This window comes from Marmota flaviventris, chromosome 17, assembly GCF_047511675.1.
Source record: "Marmota flaviventris isolate mMarFla1 chromosome 17, mMarFla1.hap1, whole genome shotgun sequence".
Classification (NCBI taxonomy): Eukaryota; Metazoa; Chordata; class Mammalia; order Rodentia; family Sciuridae; genus Marmota; species Marmota flaviventris.
In genome coordinates, this window is record NC_092514.1 from 67,010,815 (window position 1) to 67,028,272 (window position 17,458).

Here is a 17,458-nt window from a genome sequence, read left to right on the forward strand (position 1 = left end):
ACTCAGTGTGCACAGAGCCATGCTCCCGCTGAAGGCCCCGGGGGAGGGTCCTTATGGCCTTTTCCAGCTTCTGATGGTGCCCAGCAGTCTGTGGTGTCCCTTGAAATGTGACTGCATCACTCCCATCTCCACTTCCCTCTTCACGTGGCCTTCTTCCCTCTGTGTGTCTCCCCCCTACTCTTTTTTTTTTTTTTTGGTGGGGTGTGGGTACTGGGGATATAGCCCAGGGGTGCTTAACCACTGACCCGCATCCATGGTCCTTATATTTTTTTTTTTTATTTTGACACAGGGTCTCGCTAAATTGCTGAGGGGCTCGCTAAGTGGCTGAGGCTGGCTTTGAACCTCAGCCTCCTGAGTCACATGTGCCATCTCACCCAGCTTTCCTGTTCTTATAAAACCCCAGGCCTTGGGCCTAGGGCTCACTCTAATCTAGTATGACTCTTGTCTCAGTAAATCACTGCTAGGGTTTAAAAGAAAGGTGTAAAAATTCAGACTGATATGAAGTTATTAACAGTTCTGCCTGTTTTGACAAGAATGCAGAAGATGATGAGGAAATGCAAAAGTAAAGTAACAAAGTAAAAACATTAGCTTCAATTAACCCTGTGTCTGGACGTGTGCTGTAGAATCAAGGAGTTTTGTCTTAATAACAGATGAGTTACCTTGTCAACCCCAGGCTGAGCCTGGGCTCTGTACAAGGAGGAGGCTGTAGATGTCACGTCTGCCCTATAGACGTTCCCGTTGTCGAAATATCTAGAAATGAGCTGGACAAGTCGAATTCAATAACCATGACACAGTGACCAAGGCCTGTCCAGAAGGCCTGGATCTACAATGTCCCCAAAGGCTCATGTGTTCAAGGCCTGGTCCCCGGTTGGTGACAACATTGGAAGGTGGTGGAAATTTAAGGAGGTGGGGTCTTATTAGAGAATGTAGGTCACTAAGGGTGTGTTCTTTCAGGGGGTATCTTGTTCCTGCCCCCCACCCTCCTCTCTCTCTCTCTCTCTCTCTCTGCTTCCTGGCCGCTATGAGGTGAGCATTTTTGCTCCACCATGGCCTTCCCCATAATGTGCTGCATCGCCACAGGCCCTCAGACAAGGAAGCCAGCCAATCCTAGGCTGAAAGCTCTGAAACTGTGAGCCACAATAAATCATTCCTCCTTTAAGTTGATTTTTCTCAGGTATTTTGTCACAGAGACAGAAAGCCAACACAAGAAGCAAGGCCCAAACTCCTAAGAGCACTGTATCTATTAACACCATGCTCTAAATCCTCCTTGCTGTGAAGTCCAAAAAAGGGGGGAGGGGGAGACATGGAGGATTAGCATAGGAAACCAGGGCTGGGATGTCTGCAAGGAAAGCTGAGAACCCTGGAATTCAGGTCTTTCTAATATAGAATTAGTAACACACACAACAGAACCTCAGGGTTTGGCTGGAGTGCCTGGGCCTCCTTGTTGGGAAGCGGAAGCTCCTCAATACATAGTCACAGTCCCTGTGGCTGGAAATATGCTCTTCTCTTTCCTCATATCCTTAAGTCCCAACTCCTGGACTTCCAGGAACTAAATCCCAGGATATATTTTGTCAGTTCTTCCCAGAGGCGGCTGTCTCCCTCATGGTGTGTCTTCTCACTTCATCTCAACGCTTGCAGAAGGCTAAGTGTTCCAAGATAATTTTCTCATGTTTCTGGCCATCACTACTAAATATTCCTGAAAGAAGCTGACGTTGCCCACCCCTGGCTCCAATGCACACACAGGGCCACATTCTGGGACTAATGAGGCTCCTCTTTGCTTTAATACCGCCTTATGCATTAAAGTAGCAAATATTGATCAAGGGTTCACCAGGTCCCAGGCACAGGTCAATGCTATTTACATAAACAGCTCATGATCTTCACACAGCCCCAGGAGCCAGTGTCACCCAGGTCCCAAGCTGATGGATAAGAAAACAGAGGCTTGGAACATTTTAATAAGATGCTCAAGGTCACTCAGGAAAGGGTGGAACCTGGACCTGACCTGAGGCTCTGTGACACCAGAGTGTGGGCTCTTAGCTGTCACCCTCTGCACTCCCTCCTAGTACTGGGTGTTGTAATTGTTCATTTAAAAGAATGCTTCCTGTCGAAACCATGCATTCCTGAGAGTAGGGCCTGATTCATGAAAGCATACCAAATGCCTCGTAGGCCTTCCATGAAACTTGGATGGATGGAAGGATGGATGGATGGATGGATGGATTTTTGGATGAAACTATAGATGAGTGAATGGATGTGTAGATATTTGGGTGGATGAATAGAAGGATGGATGGATAGTTAGATGGATGGATGGGTGGAAGAATGGATGAGTGGATGGATGGATGAGTAGATGGATGGATAAATGGATGGATGGATGGATGGAAGGATGGATGGATGGAAGGATGGAAGGAAGATGGACAGATGGATACACTAAGAGGGTAAAATAATTTCCCTGTAACAATTTAGTTCAGTGGTTGGTGGCCTGCAAATTAACTGACAAAAGACAAAAAAAAAAAAAAAAAAAAAACTCATAAAAGTGGAATCAGGCAGTATTTGTACTTCTGTGACTGGCTTAGCATATCATCTTCAAGGCCCGTAAATGTCACAGCCTTCATTAGACCTTTCTACCTTTCTAAGGCTGAATGATGTTTTATTGTGCCATCCTTAACATCTATTCCTCTATTATTGAACATTTGGTTTGATTCCAGTTTGGGGCTGTTTCGAATAATGCTTCTGAGAATATAGGTATACAAATGTCTGTTCAAGTCTCTGCCTTCAGTTCTCTGGGGAATATACCCAGAAATGAAATTGCTGGATCATTTGATAATTCAGTTTTTAATTTTTTGACAATACTCTTGTCTAAAATAATGGCATTATTTTACATTCCCACCAGCAATGCACCAGGGCTCCAATTTCTCCACATCCTTACCAATGCTATTTGTTTTCTGTTTTGTTTTTACAAATGGCACCCTAATTGGTGTGAATTGGGGATTTGACTTGCATGTCCTTCATGACTGGTGACGTGGAACATCTTTTCATGGGCTTATTGTGTATCTGTTTTGGAGAAGTGGCCTTCGAGTCCATTGCTTACTTTTCATTCATCTGATATTTATTGTTGCTGAGTTGGAGAAATCCTTATATATTCTGGATATTAGATATTAATCTCTTCTTATATATATATATGATAGCCATCACATTTTTAATGGCTGGAAGAAGGAAGAGGAGGAGGAGGAGGAGCTTAGGGGTTGTGGGATGACAAAGACCAAATGAGGCTTGGAAAATCTAAAACATCTACCAACTGGCCATTTACCGGGGAGAAAAAAATTGCAGACGGAAGACAAGAGAGAAGGTGAAGGAGGGGAGGGAGACAGAGAGATCATTTTACTTTGTTTTAAGCTTTCGAAGTAATTAGGGCAAAATAATAACATGAGCCACTTTTGAGTGTTGTGTCTATGAATGTTTGTTATATTATTCTTTGTATTTTTCTATATTTTTAGATTCTGAAATTTAAAGAGAGGGGGAAACCACTCCTACAAAACGAGGGTGGTGGTGCAGGGCACACAGGACTGTGGTGAGGGTGAGGGGCAGGCAGGAACTCAGAGAGGGCTGTTTCCATGTGAGTGTGTCAGCTACAGGTGTGCAAATCCCTGACTCCCTGAGATGCAGTCCTTCAGGACAAACAACTCATGTGGCTACCTGTGGGTGAAGTGAAGGGATAAAAGTTAGCCGATGGACCATGAAAACGTTTCTTTTTTAAAGATTCTGTGCAGAGACATGCTGTCATCTGCCCAGGCCCAGCCCAGAGCCTGACCTTGGTCCCGTGGGCTGGACCCCATGGACCTCCAGCTGCCTCGGCTCATGCACGGAGCTCACTTGTCCCTAAACACGGGGTCAGGGAGGCAGATGTTCTTCTACAGCATTAGGCTCGTCGGGGGCCTCCTGGAGATGCTTCCCATGTGCCTCTTGATGCCCAACCTCAGCCCACAGTTACTGCTGCCTTGGAGTCTGAGGAGTCCCCAGGCAGCCAATCCCAGGCCCACATCCACAGCCGTCCATGCACACACCATGGGGCCTCTCCACGCATGCCCAGCCTAGGGTGTGCCCATGTGGCCCTGGGTGCTTGTGTCCATACACTCCCCCTACTTGAGGGTCTCTGAATAATCCCACGAGAAAAGGAGCCTGCTCCTCTCCGAATCCCTGCCATCGACTGAGAAGTTGGAAAGCTTGACTCTCCTGCTCACAACCCCCTGTGCAGGCCTGGCCCCTCTGGATACCCCAGCCCCCCAGCCTTGCCTTCCACAGAGGAGCAGATAGACCCCTCAGGCTGAGGAGTCAAAGATGAGAGAAGATTCATCAGACTCGAGTCCTAGGAACCAGAGCTAGACAAAAGGAAATGGCTCCCCCAGGGTGAGACTCTACTGGCCACAGTCCACTGGAGAAGGAAGGGGGAGGTTTTCTTTCTGCTGAAGCTTTTCTGTCAAGTCTCAACCTTCACCCAAAGCCACCAGGGATAGGGTCTCACTGCCTGGTCCCCCTCTGTGCACAGAGGCCAGGAGAGCCCTGCTGGGGGCCCCACAGTCACTCAGGGCCATGAGGCAGCTTCAAGGCCCAGCCAGAGGCTTCCCTCTCATGAGTCCCCACCTTGGCCAGCTCCAGGAGATCTGGAGGCTGAGGATAGTAGGACAAAGTCACAGCAGGGGCCCAGACCCTCGTCACCCACACCCCAACCCAGCTTCTGAAGAGTGAAGTTCCTCTCTCCAGTCCCTTCTCTTCCCAGCACAGGTCTCTGAATTCTTAAGGGGAAATCCCAGATGCCTCTCTTCGGGGATCCGTGAGCCGTGGACTCCCTCTTCTGGTGAAGTGTGAGGAGGAAACAGCCACGCGGCCTGGAAGGCTGGGACTCTGAGTCAGTTGTTCAAGGGACGGTATTCCCCTCACCTGCCCAGTCCACCTGCTGGGCACCCAGGGACTCCTCCAGGACTTGACCAGCACAGAATCCTGGATGCCCCTTTTTTCTTTCCTAGCAAATAAGCACGGAGCAGCTTGGCCTCCTCCCAGGCTCAATGAATTCACCATCCTACGTGGACCACCAAGGGTTCCCTGCCCCAGAGGACAAGGTGAGGGTGACCATGTTAGGCCCCGGGAGAAACTCGCTCTGCTTACAGATTGGTCGAGAGATAATTGTGGTAATTCTGACAAGTGTAATGGAATGTTACAAAGGGATTCTTGTTGCCTCTATGTCCACTGTGACCCCAGAAGCTGAGAATAAGCAGTAGACACCAACCACCTGCTCCCCACGAAGTGGAGGTGCTGGGCCACATGGGCAGCTTAGATCAGGCAGGGGTCCAGAAGTTCGTCTCACAAACTCACCCACTGGGACAGGGTGCTTTGTCCTCTCTTAAGCTAAGTGTTAGGATTTGGATCCAAAGTGTCACCCAAAAGCTCCTGTGTTAATAATGGAATGTTCTGAGGTAAAATGACTAGCTTAGGAGAGTTGTGGCCTAATCAGTGATTAAGTAAGTGGATTAATCCACTTAATGGATTAATAATTGAAAAGAACAACTGTCCTGGGTGTTAACTGTTGGCAAGTGGGGTGTGGCTGGAGGAAGTAGGTCACTGGGGACCTGCTTTTGGGGTTTATATTTTGTTCTGGGAGCCTCCATCTCTCTTTCTCTCTGCTTTCTGGCTACCAGGAGCTGAATAGCTTTCCACCACCACATCTTTCCACCATGATGTTCTGTTTCACTCAGGCCCAGAGTGATGGAGTCTGTCAGCCATGGACTGAACTTCTGAAACCATGAGCTCACATGACTTTTGCTCCTCTAAGTTGTTCTTGTCTGTTCACAGCAATGAAAAACTACTGACACACAAGTGAGGGTTTCCAGGGACCATATATGCATCACCTCACTCCATGTGTTTCCAACTAACCCCCAGGCAGGGCTCACACATCCTACACCCTATGGTCCACCAGGACTTCCAGACCCAAGTTCCCCAGCTTGCTTCAGAGCAGCTTTATGAGGGGAACACCTTTACCCCAATCCTCACTTGGGGTTTGAGGGAGTGAAAAGCAACCTGACCATGGAATAGAGCATAGTTGCATTTGGGGGCATTTACAAAATATTTGATCAAATGAAAATTAACTGGTGCCACCACCTGTATTCTCCTGTCCCATCATACTCTCAGTCCCCCCAAGACTGTAATGGTTCCAGAGTGGGAGAGAACAAGTGTTTACCAACACCAATTCTCTCCATCTTCCTTGCTAGTGTTCAAAACTCCTCAAGTTTAGTGGGCCTGAGTAAAGACTACATGTCCCAACTTCCTTTGCAGTTAGGTGAGACCATGTGACCAAGTGCTGACCAATGGGTGGTGAACTTAAACATCAGCTACCTTCCTGCCACTCCCTCCTGGGCATGAGTGTTGGGGGTGGTGAGCCAGCTTGAATCCCTACCCCAGGGCAATGGTTCTCAACCTCATCAGGACATTAAGTCACCTGGGGAAGGGCTAGAAAGTCCTGAACCTTTCAGGTTTCCCCGGTGGATTCTAATATCCACACAAGATGGAGAAACATCATACTCCATGCCTGTGACTTGGGTCTGGGCAGAGCAATAAACTAAAAAAAATAGTGGCCCCTGCATTTCCTATCTTCCTTGGACTTGCCTCCCATAGGACTACTCTCCTGTCTTTGGGTAACTATGTAACAGAGGCAGAAGATCCTATTTGAGCCACTTCCTTCTGATGTCTATTACTGAACTTCAGCCTGGACTTTACCTTATCCAACCAGTAGACCCTGGAGCCTTCTGTCATTGATTCTGGGGATCCAGGAAAGGTTAGTTCTCTTTAGCATCTTGGGGTCTTAGAGGAGAGGCCCATAAACACTAGTATCCAAATCCAGAGTCGAGATTGTCATTATTCTTGACATATTGGCTGGTAGTAACTAAAGGTAGGAACTGGCCTCATCTTTAACCTCATTTTGAATCAGTTTTACAAATAAAGGAATCAAATTAACCAACCCATGCCCCGTTCAGGAAAGACCAGACTATTTTATTTATTTCCTGGAAGAAAAGTTTCCTTTGCCCTCGGTGAGTGACTTCTGTGTGTGCTCCGTGGAGTAGATTTGCTAGAATCTAAACTGAGCAACGCTCTTAAGCTCTTGAAGTATTCACACATCTGTGGTTGCCCTGTGGAGAGAGGATTCAGCAGTCCCAGTATTTATGGCCTAAATAAGATAAGCTGTCAGAGGTTAAAAGCAAGTTGGGGGTTCTTATCTACTAACTGAATTCTGATACAGTTGAGGGCCAAAGGGGAGGAACATAATGAGTGATTTTGCAAACAAATGGAATTTTGCTCTCCTTCAAGGACTTTCCATGCAACTTTGAAGAATTGTTTTATTAACCATGTATCTCTTAATCTCAACCCACTGTCCAACCCAATTTGATCCCAGCAGGACTCTTTGGGGCAATGCTTCAGAATGGGGTTGGAAACCAAAGACAATATAATCCGTAACCTCCAGTTTATGTTTCTTAACAGTGACACCGTCTTGGACTGATAATCTTTTGTTGTGGGGTTTCTGGGCATTTGTAGGATGTTTAGCAGCATCCCTGGCCTTTACCCACTAGATACCAGATGCTACTCCCACTCCCCACCCAAGTCTTGACAACCAAAAAATATCTCCAGACACTGTGCCGTGTCCCCTGGGGAGAAAAATCGACCCGGTTGAGAACCATCCGAATCCATGGGGCTAGGAGTCCTACTCACAGTGACATCCCTAAGCATAGCACAGTGCTGGGCACACAGTAGGAGCTCAACTAATCACTACTTATTGGATGAGTACTTGGGGGAGAGGTGGGAAGTGCACACCAAGTCTGCACCTCTGGAACGGCTGCCTGCTGTTCACCTGGTGCAGTGGGGGTGAAGAGGAGCAGTCTGACCACCTCCTGCAGACAGCAGGTGAACAGATGGCCTCATTGGTGCAGAGTGGGACCCACAGCATATGTCCTTGCTGGGGCAGTTTCCCATGAGCACTCCCATGCAGTGACCATGCACAGTGGTTGTACCAAGTCAGGATCTCTAGGACTCCTCTGACGATGACTCTAACTCAAGGGTGACCTAGGGCTGGCCTGGCCATTTGCACTGCCATCTGAGACTCTCCCTCTCCCCACCTCCTTCCCCACAGGTCAGACCTGCATCACAGCCTGAGGGCCCCTGGCTGCTCTTCCAGCTCTTGCCCTTGGTCCAAATCCCATTTTGGTGTCAGCTTCTTGGAGGATCTGGAGCTCCAGGAGAGTGTCTTTCCTCATCCACCCCCCACTTCCTGCAGGATGCCACTCTCTGGGGCACCCCGACTCCTGAAGTGCAGTTACTGAAAGCATCATGCTCGAACCAGTTTGGACAGGGAGGGAGCTCTCGGAAGGAACTCAGTGTCCCTTTGTTGACAAGACTCAGGAAGACATGAGCTTACCTTACAAATAATAGGTCATGAATAACTAGTTAAGCCAGGCACATGCTAACATTTTGATCCAAGAAAATCTTCCAAATTCTCCTTTTATTGGTTTTAAGGCAGCAAGGGACATCCTCTGGCCCACATGCCTTTCTGGCCAAGCAAAGGGAAGTCAGGGCAAGGGAGGGGGTTGGCCATCGGGAGCCGGCCAGAGCACTCTCCCCTACACTCCACCTCCTCTGGACTCTTCGGCCCTCACATACCATCCTAATGCACTTTGGTTTGAGAGCAAGCGTGCCCCGTGGCCCTGTCCAGCAGGGTCTGCCACGAGCATCTTCAGGGACCCCGGCCCGGCTCAGCCTGCCTTCCCCTCAGCCAGGCTCTCCCAGGGGCAGATGACCTCCTTGTCTGTGGCCCGGTCACCAGCCTCTCCAGTGTCATCCGAGTCCATCAGGCAGGGTCCACTCTCTATGGGCACATCCATTTTGATCTGGAAGAAGCTTCAGGCACAAAAGAAAAGCCGTGATCAAAGGGCAGAAAGGCAACTCACCCTCAAGTTCCCCGAGGGGCCCAGAGAAGATCAGCCCGGGGGGCGTTTCCCAAACTTCACATGCACAGCATTGGCCAGGGATCCCTTGGTTGGGGATTCCTGCTTTGCTGCTGAATTAAAGGTAATTCTGAACATGTTCGATTTTCTTTTTCAAGGGGCTTGAATTTGCATGGTTTTGATGAGTTCAGGATGTTCCTGTAGGACACACCAGTACTTAATTCTCAATCTTTTTAAATTGCTTTCTGAGGACATGATGATCCCTAAGAAGAGAGCATTTTCAAAGCCTCCGGTCCACGTGTGAGGCATGACAGTGGCTGTAAGAGAGGACATTCCCTCAGCAGGGCCAGCTGGGAAGACTCAGCAGACACGCTGGATCCCGATCCCCTCCCAAGGCCACGGAGCCACCTTGCCTCCTGCTTCCCCAAGAGACAAGGCAGGAGAGGGTAACAACCTCCACTCCCTGCTGTCCCCCATGACATTGCCCTGCCCAGGCCACATGTCTCAGTCTCTGTGGAACCTAAGACCTCTGCCTATCACTTCCTTCACCAAACCCAGGCAGAACCAAGCACAGAGCACGTTGATCAGGTCCGGGGTGCCTGCCCCTGGCCACTCCCAAGCCCAACGGGGACAGGGCTGATTCTTGATGTTTCCATTCTTTGCTTTCTGCCCCTGGTTCAGGCATCTCCTCTGAGCTCTGGTTTTACATCAGGGGACATCAGGCTTGCGGGACCACCCAAAATGGAGTTTAGAGGGGCCACTGCTCAGGAGAACACAGGGCACCTTGATTTCACAGAAACCACTGCCTGCTGGGGCCAGGGTCCTGTAAGCCTGTCAAGAGAGTGTGCAGGTGGGTGCAGGAATGATGTGGGCGGGGGTCCTTGGGGCGGGGAGATGAGGGCACCTAAAGCAGGGGAGGGCGGGGACCCTGGAGTCATTTCCCAGGGTCCACCGCCTGTGGTTCTCACTGCAGCCAGATCTTTCCTGCCCTTTCCTAATGCAGTGCACGTACTGGCCAACATGCTTGGATGGGCCGCTGGGCGGAAGTGCATGAATGGGAAAGAAGAGGAGAAGGATGCCTGTCTCTTGGCCTCCGGAAAAGGAGGAAGAGCAAGACTGAGACTTTCCGGTGGCCCAGGGACATGAGCAGCCTACTCATGGTGTCTGCTTTGGAGGACCCTCCTCACTACCCACCCCATCAACCCCAGACCACACTCATGGCTCGGAGCCTTGTCCACACCGCAGCCCCCCGGTGCCGGCGCCAGGCACGAGCCCCTCCGCTTACTTTGTTACTCTCTTGGGTTTCAGCCGCGGCAGCTGGCCCACATCCCCCAGGGGCTGCACCTTTCCGTGGGACACCGCAGGGCACTTGGGTGAGAGCCTGGCAAAGACGGGCGAGGCCAGGCAGCCCCGTCTCAGGAACCTGCTGAAGGACAGGGCCGCGCGGGCCTTGGGCAGGGCCCTGGGCTGGCTGCGGGGCCTGGGGCCGTCAAGGGAGGCCTCGCTGCTCTCGGCCATGAGGGCCCCGCGCTGCACACTTGACCAGCTGGGCTCCCCCTTGGGCTCCAAGCCTGAGGAGCCCTCCAAGGCCACTTGAATGGGCGAGGGGCAGATGGTGCTGCTGGGCCTCCTGATGAAGCGGCTGGGCGAGGGGAAGGGCCTCCTGGGGGAGCGGCAGGAGGAGGAGAAGGGGCTGGAAGGAGAGGGGGGCACGCAGGTCCCAGTGTACACAGCCAGGTGGGGGCTGGGAGCCATGTGCTGGCCTGGCTGTAGAGGAGAGAAGGACAGGGTTCAGCGGTGAGTCGTGTGACCCGTCACCAGGGCCCTGAGCGGCCCTGTGCTGACTCAGCCCTCTTCCAGTGGCAAGACGCAGGCCTGGTGTGGCTGCCTCCTGAGGAGTTGGGGAGTCACCTCTGTCACCCAGAGGTATAGCCATATAAAGTCCTCCTGCCCACCCGGGGATCTGTCCCCAGGGCCAGACAGTTGTATCCCAACCCCACCTTCCTCCAGGCTCAGGATGCGGGAGTTCAGCCAGGCTGAGGTCTCCCTCACCCTCAGCTCCAGCCCCCAAATGAGCAAGGCCTCCCGTCCGCCGTTTCCCACGTCACAAGTCTCCATCGCTGGGCGGCACTTAACGCCTGAACTGAGCAGCGGAGGTGGCAGAAGTCATCCTGGAGCATGCCTCGCTGCCCCCTCCAGGCCGGCGCCTGCCAAGTCCACCCTGGCAGTGCCCTGGGGGTGGCCCAGCCCCAGCATCTCCCCTGGTTTCCCCTGAGAAGGGCACAGAGGCTGAGCCTGGAGCCTGGGTGTTCCAGCTGGCGACGTGGGGCAGGAGGTGATCTGAGGAGAAAGGGCGGCCGTCAGCCTCCCTGGGCCATGCGTTCCCAGCGCCCCGAGGGCTGGGCAGGAGGGACAGATCTGGTGCATCTGCAGCTTGAGGAGCCTGAAGGAGCTTCTCCCAAACCGACAGAAGGAAACTGAAATCGGGATTTCCAGTGGGGCTCTTCACCACGACCTCCCTTCCCCTCGCAGGACACACGGGTCTGTCGCCTGGGCCTGCTGGGCTCCTCCTGAGGGCACCACATCAAAGCCCAGCAGGACAGAAGTCCTGGGGCGGGTGGGCCTGTGGGACAGTTGGACCAATGCCACCCCCAAGAGAGAACCGGAAATGACTCTGGTGAAGAACAGATTGAAATGGCCTCACGATGTCCTCAGAGGGCCCCGCTGTCCCTGGCCCAGTACTTCCCTGTGGCTGAAGGAGCTGCCTCTGGCCTCCGCAGAGCAAGGCCTAGTTTCCAGGCCCCTGAGCAGGCCAGGCCCAACCCTAAGAGGGCAGGGCAGGTGCACCCAAGAACAGCTCCTGAAGGAAGACGGCAGCCAGGGGCCACTGGGCGCTCAGAGCCTGGGCTGAGAGGGCGGCTCTCCATTCTCCTGCACCAGTTCCCTCAGGTTCAGAGAAGACCCCGTTCTGAAGGGCAGCTGGGGCTGCTGCTCCACGCCCCCGCCCCCAGACTCCAGAGCCAAGGCCCAGGCCAGGGGCCACTGGATTACGACACTGATAACGATCATCGTCATTGTAGAGGGCAGTAGGACCTTAGCAAATGTGGCCCTGGGCTGAGTGTGGATGATTTGTTGACTCCCCAGAACCTCTGCGTGAAGCAACTATTATTACCCCATTGTACAGACGAGGAAACACCTGCTTCAAGAAGCCAAGGAAAGAGATCTTAGAAGGAGAAGAAGCAGCCGAGGGACTGTGGGGACAGCAGGGCAGAGCCGCCTCCTCACCATCACCCAAGTCCACTTTTTACAAACACAGACCCTGGCCCCAGCCAGCCCCACAGAAGGCGCTGCTCTGGGGAAAGTAAACCCTTTACCCAGGTTTACCCATCTACTTGACACGCTGGCTCCTCTATGACTCTATGATCACCCCATTTTAGAGAATAGGACATTGAGGCCCAGAGGGGTTCATGGCTCTCCCCAGGCTCTTATGACTAGTAAGTAACTGTGGCATGTAGAGTTCTAAGATGGTGCCCGGGGTTCCCATCCCTGCCCTGTAGTGTGCATGTGAACCATGAGTGCCATGGATTGGTGACTCTTAGGCCAGGCGGCGTGAGAGGGCACAGCTGACTTTTACAAAGGGAGAGTAGCCAGTGAACTTGACCTCATCACAGGAACCCTTTAAACCTGAGTCTAGGGGCAGAATCAGAGACTCAAAATATGATAGGGGTTCAAGGAGGGCAAACTTGTCTGTTGCTGGTTTTGAAGATGGAGGGCCTCAGGTCAAAGAAAGTGGGCAGTTTCCAGAGCCAAGAGCAAGGACACGAGGCCTGCAGTCTCGAGGACCTGAATCCTGCCAACAACCTGAATGAGCTAGAAAGAGGATTCTGCCCAGAGCCTCCAGATAAGAGCTGCTCAGCCTGCATGTGAGCCCTGAGCAGGGAACTCGGCTGTCGGTTCCGTCTGAAGGTTTCCTGTCCTGCCCAAATTCATGTTGGGGGATGGGCTTTGGGAGGAGGTGATCAGGAATGGAATTAGTGTCCTTATAAAAAGAGACCCGAGAGCACTAGCCCAGCTCTTCCACCACATGAGGACACAGTGGGAAGGCGTCTAAGAACCAGAGAGCGGGCCTTGGACTCTGAACCCACTGGTACTTTGGTTGTGGACTCCCCAACCTTCAGAACTGTGAGAAGTTTCTGTTGGTTTTGAGCCACCCAGTTTATGTATTTTGTTATAGCAGCCAAAATGGACCAAGGTGGACAACTGCTTGTTGTCCGTGGTCATTGGTCACACAGCAACAGAGCACCAAAGCCATGACTTGGTGAGCAGCTGAACCAAAGCCTGTGTGACCCAAATGCCCTGCTGTTTCTACCACCCCCGTGTGGCCATTCCACTGTCTGCTGAGTTCAGATAGGACTTGGGGTCCTAGAGAGTGGGGTAAAAATACTCTAACTAGGAAATCAGCCTTGTGAAGAGGGATACAGAGGTATCAAAGCGGCACTTCCTGGGCTCATGAACTTGAATCCCACTCCTTTAGGATTTGTGATAAACTCCTGCTCTAATTCCACCTTACAGATAGGAAAACTGAGGCTCATGGAGATGATGCAACTTGACCAGCATCAAAGCTTTCCATGGGATCAGCCTCTGCACATACCCTCCCCCAGTTCTGTGCTCACTCCCACCTTCCTACTCCCTCTGTCTCTCTTTCCCCCACCCCACTCCTCCCCAGCACCTCCTGATTTCCAGAATGAATGACAAGACAGGGAAGAATGATGGCCACTGTCTTTTTGCACTTACCGACTTGAGATGGCCATTAGCCTGGTGGGTCCACATCACTTTAAGCGGGCTGCTTTCTCTACCCCCTTCCACCAGGGAACCATGAATTCCCACCTTGGCCCCTCCACAGAGGCCAGGGCCTGTGCTTCGAGACCCAGCCCCTCCAGCTCAAGCCCCACCTACTCCTGTGCGGGGCAGCAAAGCAATGGTATGCGAGACACATGGCAATGAAATGTGATGGGACACAAACAAAGTAAAGGAGAGCTTGATTCTGTTTCATTGTGTGCAGCATTTTTATTGTGCAAGAGCCAGGAGAGGGGGGAGGAGCATGAAATGAGCAGGTACGCTGACATGAGGACAGTCAGGAATGTTTACACAGAAGGCGCAGCAGATGATGCAGAGAGATGCAGTTCACTTTTCTGTCCTCAGAGAGTGGCTGAGAATGTGAAGGCCACCTGAACTCCCTTCCCCACAGCAGGAAGGTGAGCAGGGGCCACACTCAGATTCAGCATGCAAGGTCTGCGGTTCCTTCTGGTCCCTTCCCATTCTTCCCTTCCCCAGTTCTCCAAAAGCAAACGAGCAAAACTGGCTCCACAGGGAAAAACCCACTTAGGTAACCATGCCATTCTACCACTCAACCCACCGGACACAGTCCTGCAAGAGCCTTTCCAGCTGGGAGTGACCTCACTTCAGCCATGGAACTCGGACTTCAGGACAGACCAGTCACTATGCTGTTGTTGGTCAGTCAGTCCTCTCCTAGGAGCTGCAGGCAGGGGCGCGACATCAACTCCCCCCACCCTGAATATATCCTAATATTCCCTGGAGGGTTCAGAGGGTTACACTGAGAGATTCTGAGGGAGCACAGAAAATGTTTTGGAACAATAATGTTTTAAATATCCCTCAGGAAATCTTTAAACAATAAAGAATGAGCCACTGTGTTAGACAACACTGACAGGTAGGAGAAAGCACAAGCTTACTTGAGGACCATTAAGCTTCCAGAGAGGGCAATGATAAATATGATGGTGATGATGATGGTGGTGGTGGTGATGGTGGTGATGATAGTGATGATGATGGTGGTGGTGATGATGGTGATGATGGTGATGCTGATGATGGTGGTGATGATGATGGTGGTGGTGGTGATGATGGTGGTGATGGTGGTGATGGTGGTGATGGTGATCGTGATGATGGTGATGCTGATGATAGTGGTGATGATGGTGATGGTAATGGTGGTGATGATGATGGTGGTGGTGGTGATGATGGTGATGGTGGTGGTGATGATGACAGTGATAATAATGGTAGTACGGTGATGATGGTGGAGATGATGATGATGGAGTTGACAATGGTGAAGATGGTGATGATGACAATACCAGCAGCAAGCATTTATTGAGCATTTATGATACGCCAGACATGGTTCTAATGACCTTACCCTTATTTCCTTATCCCTAGTCCTTGTATTTTCACTTAATATTCATAATGAAAACAGTCTTTTCCCTAAAAGTCAAGCTAGAAAATGGAATTCTACAAAGAGAATACTGGGATCTTGTAGAATAATTTATGTTCTAGCATAAATGTACACTCTATGGGTAAGTTATGTGTTTAAACTATGCCATTAAGGAATTAAGATGATGTTTAAGTACACCGCATGGTAGAGGCTATCCCTGTGGTGTAAACATGTCAATAATAGTGCCCAAATAAATACCATTTTTTATGCCATTTCAGATCCACATGGGCCTCGTGGAGCTACTGTTAGTTTGACTCATAGCAACAAAGTCACCAGGAGCAGCTGCCACCTGCTAGAGCTCTGGCCACAGCTGAGGATGCTCTAGTAAAACCTCAGAACTGGGTAGGGACCTGTGGCCCCACTGACATCAAACATGAGAGTTTCCTGGTAAATTCCAGGATCAGAGAGCAGAACCCAGTGGACCTTTTAGTAGGGGAGCAGGCAGGAGATGAGAGTGGAAAAGAGCAGATTCATGGAGCTGAGCTACAGTGAGCCCACACAGATGCATGAAGCCCTGCATACCTAGGGGCTGTGGAGAGCCTTCCAGGATGGGCGGTCCAGGTTGACTGTTGGTCCTCATCACATACACCAACTACCTGCCCTAGGGTCTCTCTGATCTCCTGGTCTTCACTCCATCCCCAAGCTAGTGGTCCCTGCAATGCCCTCCCAAAGCACCATCCCATAATTCAGCTAGTGATGCTCTTGTTCAATTGTCTTTCCTGTTGACTGCAAGTGTCCCAAGGGTCAGAGTCCCCCCGTCCTTGATCCCCAGCACCTCGCAGGATGCTGAGCATGTCACAGGTGCTGAACGTCTTTATTGGATGTTGAATGGTAGGGACAAGAAGAAGAAAACTGTCAGAGCCTGGCCCCTTTAACCACAGAAGCTAGACTCTGGACCCCAGTCTTGGTGGTCTACAAGAGGCAGGAAAAAGAGAAAAGGGGGGACAGAAAGAGGATTTCTCAGCACCCACTTTGAGCCAGACACTCTGCTCTCAGTAACACTCTAGAAGAAATTACAACAGCAGGTAAGTTGAAGGTCAAAGTCACACAGCTAGTAAATATCAAAACAGTGTCCTCCCGACTCTGCGGTCCACACTCACTGGGTTTAGAAATAATCCTTCTTATGTCAACACAGAGATTTGTTTTTTTCAGTGACATTTAAGGACCAATCCCACGCAGGATGCTGGACTGACTAGGAGCAAATAGTGAGTGGTTTTCTTCAAGTTCAGCGATGAAAGTAGCCAGTGCTTTCTGAAGCCCACCTTTTCTCATCGCTGAGGAAATTCCCCAGCATTTCGCACAGACAAGGTTCTGAGAATTCCAAAACTTTCCCCAAAATGGTACCCGGCTGGCCAAGGAGCATCACGGGCTCACTCTCTTGCTCACCTTCCAACATATAGAAGATTCTGGATAAAGATACAGGACACTTCTTACCTCTCTCAGCTCAACAGCCTTTCTGCTCCCCTCTATTTGGCTCAGCATCACATCATCACTGTCGGCCAGAGAGTGTCAAGCACCTTCCCACTGCCCGCCCTCAGCCATGCTCTCGCAAATTCTATTTATCATGAAAATTGATCTCAGGCTAAGTGAGTGACTTCATTTCCCTCTTCCATTTCAAATTCTCTCCGAGCTGCGACACCAGGCAGTGAACCCATCCTCTCCAAGACCAGTCAGTCATATCCTCCAGACTTGTCCAAGGTGTGTCTTATCAATCATTTCTTTTCCTACCTCCCCGCCTCCCCAAGATCCACCCTTCAGCTGGCAAACACATCCTCTGCACCCTGTCTTTACAAAGGCCTCCCCTCAACCCTCCACCATCTAGGTTACCACTACAGCCCTCACCTTCATCCCAAACTGCTGGAAATGCTGATCTGCATTCACCACCTTCCCTCTTCACCTCAACACAGCCTGGGATTTGTCTTCACTGTTCCACTAAAATCACTCCCTTCAAAAATCCCCAGTGATTTCCAAGCCACTCGATCCAGCAGCCTCCTCCCAGCCTTCAACACATCCAGCTCCTGGATCGGTCAGGACAGGCAGGGCCAGGCTGCAGTAGCTCCCAACTCTCAGGGACTTTTTCCAATAGAGGTCTCCCTGCCTCCAACCCCCACACACCGAGTCTAACACAGACGGAGGCCTCCTGTGTCTATTGCTGTGCTATGTTGAAGGTGATGTAGTCTCCAGGTCCACAGTAGAGCGTAGGGTGGGG

General features: G+C 51.1%; 1 protein-coding gene across 1 annotated transcript in view; it reads right to left on the reverse strand.

The window, feature by feature from the left end:
- Nucleotides 1-8,541: 8,541 nt before the first annotated feature.
- Rgs9 (regulator of G protein signaling 9) overlaps nt 8,542-17,458 on the reverse strand; it is a 61,405-nt gene continuing 52,488 nt past the window's right edge. The window contains exons 18-19 of the mRNA XM_027946266.3: nt 10,261-10,742; nt 8,542-8,928 (exon numbers count right to left, since the gene is read on the reverse strand). Of these exons, the coding sequence (XP_027802067.1) occupies nt 8,784-8,928; nt 10,261-10,742 (627 nt within the window). The 3' untranslated portion in view covers nt 8,542-8,783. The remainder of the gene's footprint in view (nt 8,929-10,260; nt 10,743-17,458) is intronic.